This window comes from Trichechus manatus, unplaced genomic scaffold (assembly GCF_000243295.1).
Source record: "Trichechus manatus latirostris isolate Lorelei unplaced genomic scaffold, TriManLat1.0 scaffold00155, whole genome shotgun sequence".
Classification (NCBI taxonomy): Eukaryota; Metazoa; Chordata; class Mammalia; order Sirenia; family Trichechidae; genus Trichechus; species Trichechus manatus.
The window spans coordinates 1,311,450-1,317,052 of record NW_004444091.1 but is presented as its reverse complement, the minus strand read 5'-3'; the positions used below and the strand labels follow the sequence as shown (position 1 = coordinate 1,317,052).

The 5,603-nt window shown below is 43.6% G+C and overlaps 1 protein-coding gene across 7 annotated transcripts in view; it reads left to right on the top strand.

Annotated features, from left to right (window-relative positions):
• Positions 1-961: 961 nt before the first annotated feature.
• The window catches only part of WAPL (WAPL cohesin release factor), a 94,857-nt gene continuing 90,215 nt past the window's right edge, over positions 962-5,603 (top strand). For 3 of the 7 annotated variants that reach the window (XR_002825590.1, XM_023740417.1, XM_023740418.1), the window contains exons 1-2: positions 1,011-1,414; positions 4,285-4,805. Coding sequence is in view for 6 of the 7 variants with exons in the window: in XM_023740417.1 (XP_023596185.1) it covers positions 4,307-4,805 (499 nt within the window). In the remaining variant the exon portion in view is untranslated. Of the gene's footprint in view, positions 1,415-1,472; positions 2,020-4,284; positions 4,806-5,603 lie in introns of those variants that run through there. The other 4 variants (XM_023740415.1, XM_023740412.1, XM_023740414.1 and 1 more) reach the window with 3 other exon arrangements.

Genomic DNA, 5,603 nt, shown 5'->3' with positions numbered 1-5,603 from the left:
AGGATGTGCAGCGAAAAATAAATCTTCCTTCCTCCCCTCATCCCCCACTTCCCCAGACGCAATCACTGGTTCATTTCTTTAAACTTTTTATTACAGAAAATTTCGGATACACAAGTAGACTGGTGTAAGGAGCCCATGTGTGACGCATCACGCAGCCTCAACAATGAAAAACATCCATCCGTCTTGCTTTATTCCCAGACACCAAATCATTTTACCCGTCAAAAGTTCAGTACGTGAATTTAAAAATAGAAAACAAAACCCCGTATTACCGTTATCACGCCGACCAAGGTTAACGATGGCTCTTTAACACCATCCAATAATCACAGGGTCATTTTTAATCGGAGGGAGGGAGGCAGACAAAATCACGAGAGTAAAGTCTGAAGGGCTGGAGGGGAGCGCATGAAAGCTCCGGAGTTAACACCGCTCGTGACCGCGACAGTCGAGTTTCCAGCGCCCCGGGCCTCCCCGCAGCGCCGTCGTTACCTGCGCCGGGCCCGCACCGGCAAGACCGAGTCGAAGGCTGCTTGGAGCCGCGAGCTCCCCGCCTCCCCTCTCCGGGGCGGTGGCCCCAGCAGGCCCGGCGCAGCTGCACAATCTACTCTCCCCAGATACCGGCGGGTCCCTAGAGGGGAAACGATTGACACAGCTGCCTGCACTGTGCCCCTGGCCGTCCGCCGCGGCACCTGCGTCTCCTGGCGGGGCCGGGAGCTGGAACCGGCTCCCGAGCCCGGTCAGGCCAGGCCCGCGGCGACTACTCCGCCCGCCGCCCACTCCCGCGCCGGGCTCTCAACCCTGCGATTCCCCGGACCGGGACTACAACTCCCGTCGGGCCCCGCGGCCGAGCCAATGGCGGGCTCTGGAGCCTGCGTGTCGCGGCGCCTGCGCGGCGGTTTGAGTAAGCGGCGGCGCGATTGGCTGCGGGGTCGGGCGGCCGCGCGGAGCCTGTGGGAAGCGGAGTGACGGAGCGAGCGGCTGTTGGAGGAAGGAGGTGGGGGCCGGGAGCGCAAATGGCGTTGAGATGGTTCAGGGCCCTGTTCAAACTCCAGCGCTGACCATTCACCGGCGGAAGCGGCGGCGAAGGAGGCGGTGGCGGCCCAGCAGGGGCACGTAGCGGGCTCCGGTACCGGCTCCGGCGGCGGTGGCCAGGGAGGCCTAGGCCCGGGCCCGGCCGGCGGCGGTCTAGGCGGGGAGGGAAGTTGCGGGGTCGCCGCTCCCCCCACCCCGGGTTTCCTATTTACCGAAACTAGAGTGGCAGGTTTTGACGGTGGCGGAACCCCTTTCCTCACCCCCTTCCTCTCTTCGCGCACCGGCCGGCCCTGCTCTCCCGCGCGGGGCTCCCGCGTCCGCCCGTGGGCCGTTGGGAGCGGGAGAGGCGGAGGCGGCCCGAGGCCAGAGCACCCGCCAGGCGCCCAGGGTAAGTGAGGTTTCGGGTGGCTGCCTAGGCCCGGAGCAAGCCTGGGAGGGTGGGGGACGCCGAGGTGGGGAAAGTCTCGCTACCTCACCCAGTCTGTGTCTGAGGAAGTTGGGCACGGGAGCAACCTACAGAACTCTTTTTTCCTTTTTCTCATTTCTTTCCGGGCAGCTGCCGATTTACTTTCCTCCCCATACCTGGTCAAGTGTGTTGATTTCAGCCTGAAAATCTTCCCCGTCTTTTTCTCCACCTTAATCTCCATAGAGGCCTTTGCACTGTCCTGGGGATTCGGTGGCAGAGGCTTCCGGGGCATTGGAAACAACATCCCTTTCCTGGGTGGTCGGTGTGGGGAGGGTTGGAAAATTGCATGAGTTTCCAGCCGGAGGGGGCCGTTTCTCCCACTACGTCCTTCCGTACGGTCCGCCTCCGGGTGAGGATTTCTGGGTCATTGGATTTGCCCTTTTCGATTTTCCTTCCCTTATGGAAGTTGGACAGACGCTAGATATGGATGGTGGCTTAGTGTAAGGACCCTATCCCAGCCTACTTCGCTGAAAATTCGACCTGGCTTTGAGCTGAGGCAAAGGCCCAAGGACCGAAAAAACTTAGATGTGAGTTATTTTTTCCTGTTCAGTTAGGGTAGTCTTTGGAGTTTGAAGCCTGAACAAGATAGTCTGTGTACCTGAGGCTCCACTAAAAATACGTCAGATATATGTGCATGCTAATTTTTTAATTTATACGTGTTTTACATTTTATGCTTAGATACTGCCACTGCAATAGCCTGTCTACTATTAAGAAAACTTTTTTTTAAAGGAAAACAGTGAAGGAAATAAAAAAGGGGGTATTATGTAATGAACTCTCTTGTACCCGTTGCTCGGATTCAGCACATTAACTTTCAATCAAATTTGTTTCATTCATCTACACAGGTTCTATTCCACGCATCTTAGGGAAAAAATGGCTGACATTTCATCAATAAACATTTCAGTGTTTATTTGTTAAAAGATGTAGACTCTTGAAAAACAGGCACAGTGTTATTATCACTTAACCAAAAGCCAAACCTGTTGGAGTCCAGTTGATTCTGAGTCATAGGGACCCTATAGGACAGAGCCCCATAGGGCTTCCAAGGAGTGCCTGGTGGATTTGAACTGCCAACTTTTTGGTTAGCAGCCATAGCACTTAAGTACTGCGCCGCCAGGGCTTCATTATCACTTAAAATAATTAACAACTCCTTAATACCAAATACCCATCTACAAAGTCTATTGCTAGACTTGAAATTTTCAACAGTGAATGTTTTATGTTTCTAAAACCATTTTTATAATGAGTTTTTCTGGCGTGGGCCTAAAGGAGCTCAAGTCTAAATTTTTGGTTTGGCCCTTAGTCTGCATTTTTAGGTGATTACTGCGTAAGTGTATCCAAAACATCCTAGCTTTGTTGGTATATCTGTAAATGTGGGTCTGTAGATCAGGGCTTTACATTTTTGAAGGCATGAAGAGAAAAAATGACTATTTTCTTGTCCTTGGTAGCCCCCTAATGTGCTTAGTTTTGTTTAGGATATAAGTAATAGGAAAGATATATCAAGATTCTTTATTGTAAATCTGTAGCACAAGGGGAAATAGATCTCCCTCAGGAAAAAGTTGTATGACATGTTAGGGGGTTTTCAGACAAATTATATTTTCTGTTAACACAGTTGTGTATGATGACCACATTAATCTTTATTTTGCCAAATTACGATCAGCTTCAAACCAAACACAGAAGGAAAGAAGGTTCTACTGAATATATGTAAAGCTAAGTTGGACAGTGAGTCACTAGAGAACATATTTAAAGTATAAGTCAAATATCATTGAAATTGTCGTGTTATAAGTTTCAAAGTAATGCAGATTTTCAAGCCTGGAGGCAGTTGCTCACTTTTTTCCTGGTTATATTGGTATTTAAACTTCAGAAAGTCAAAGTGTAAGAAATGCATAAGAATTATTTTTAAAATAATAACATAACTTGCTTTTTAAAAATGTTTGACTTTTGACTTACTGCCCTGAAAATTTTCTTTTCTCTTTCCTAGTACCTATTATTATTATATAGATAAATTAGTTTATCACTTACAAAACTAGTAGGAAAATAAAGATAACGTGTTTCTATTGCTTTAATAGTCTGTGGAACAGTGTAGTATATTGGATTTCACCAGCCCCAGAAATACAACTCAGCAAGTGAGCACAGTGCTGTAGGGACAAGGAAGATAGAATAAGAATAAGGCTGGTTTCTTGCACTTTGGGACATGACCATCTAAGGAATAATTTTCAGGTCACTGTCCAAATTACATTAGACCAAGAATCAGAATCTTCAAGGTTGGGTTAAAAGATGCAGGTTGTAATACATAAGAAAATTGCACTGGGTTCTGACCTTTTTTCCTTCTATGAATAAATGTTGTGAGATTTCAAAAAAAAAACCCTAAATTTAGTCACCTGTTTAACATTTCTGAGAAGCTGAAAAAAATAAACATTTTGTTCTATTCATAGTACCTTTTTAAAGGTAAAAATGATGTTTATATGAATAGTAAATTGTTCATTTAGAACATTGATGTTTCGCTGTAAGTTTTGTGGATGCTATCTTATAAATTGGCTAGTCATGCTTTTTTATTTTGTAAGTAGTATATTGAATACGTCCTCATTGTTTAAACAAAATTGAATAGGCATATGAAAATATATGGACTGAAAATGAGCCTCTCTACACCCCTTCCCCATATTTTTCTAACCATTTTTAAAGGCTTGTGTCTTAAATGTTCAAAGTAAGGTGTGGAGAATCTCTACATTTTTATTTTTATATTCAGTTAAGTATTTGGAGATTATATATATGTGTTTTTTTTGTTTTTTTTTTTTTTGCAGAGAATATGAAACAGGTGTCAAAATGACATCCAGATTTGGGAAAACATACAGTAGGAAAGGAGGAAATGGCAGTTCAAAATTTGATGAAGTCTTTTCCAACAAGCGGACTACCCTTAGCACAAAATGGGGAGAGACCACATTTATGGCTAAATTAGGGCAGAAGAGGCCCAATTTCAAACCAGATATCCAAGAAATCCCAAAGAAACCTAAGGTGGAAGAAGAAAATGCTGGGGATCCTTTTGGATTTGATAGTGATGATGAGTCTTTACCAGTTTCTTCAAAGAATTTAGCCCAGGGTAAGGGTTCCTCTTATTCAGAATCTAGTGAAGCTGCTCAGCTGGAAGACGTCACATCTGTACTTGAAGCTAATAGCAAAATTAGTCATCCGGTGGGTGAAGATAGTGTTGTATCTGATAAATGCTTACCTTTGGAGGATACTCTGGTTGGAAAAGAAAAGAGCACAAACCGTATCTTCGAAGGTGACTCAAGCAAAAGTAGCTGTGCTAAATTAATAACTTCAGGTAAGTTTTGATTTATCCTGATCCATATAGCATCATGCAAGCTGTTAAATGATTTAAATTCTAAAATATTATAACTCTTGGATTTTTTTTCTGCACTGACGATTATTGGGGACTATTAATTTTGTAAAGGATGTTTAAGAACTTTAAAGAAACCAATCGGAAGTTGGAATTTTATTTAAACAATTTGGATGTTAATGTTCTAGACTATTTTTCAGGTACATTTGGGCAACAATTCCAACTAGAAACGTCTCTTTTTGTTGTGTTAGGATTACACAGTTCATTTCTTTTACTGTAGAGGGTTTGGATAGTTATTGATAATGAAAATGAGATGAGCGTTTACAATGAAGATTAGATTTAGGAGTGATCCACTTTACTCCCAAACTAGTTCAGGAAGATTAAGGAGGTACTGAGTGGAGTCAATGAAGAATTGAACTTCATTGCAAATTGAGATTAGTTTGGAATCTTTCTGGGGCCAGTAGCAACTTGTATTAATAAATTTTAATCCATAAAACTGGTTGTATTTTTTTTTTTTTAATCTATTCTTTATAATTTATTTATTTTTTTAATTGTACTTCAGGTGAAGGCTTACAGAACAAATAGTTTCTCATGAAACAGAAATACACATGTTGTTTTATGACATTGGTTAACATCCCCACAACATATCAACCCTCTAACTTCTCAACCTTTTTTTTTGGTGAAAATACACATAGCCAAAGATAAACCATTTTAAAAATTTCTACATGCACAGTTCATTGACATTGACTATGTTCTTCAAATTGTGCTGTTATTCTCACTTAA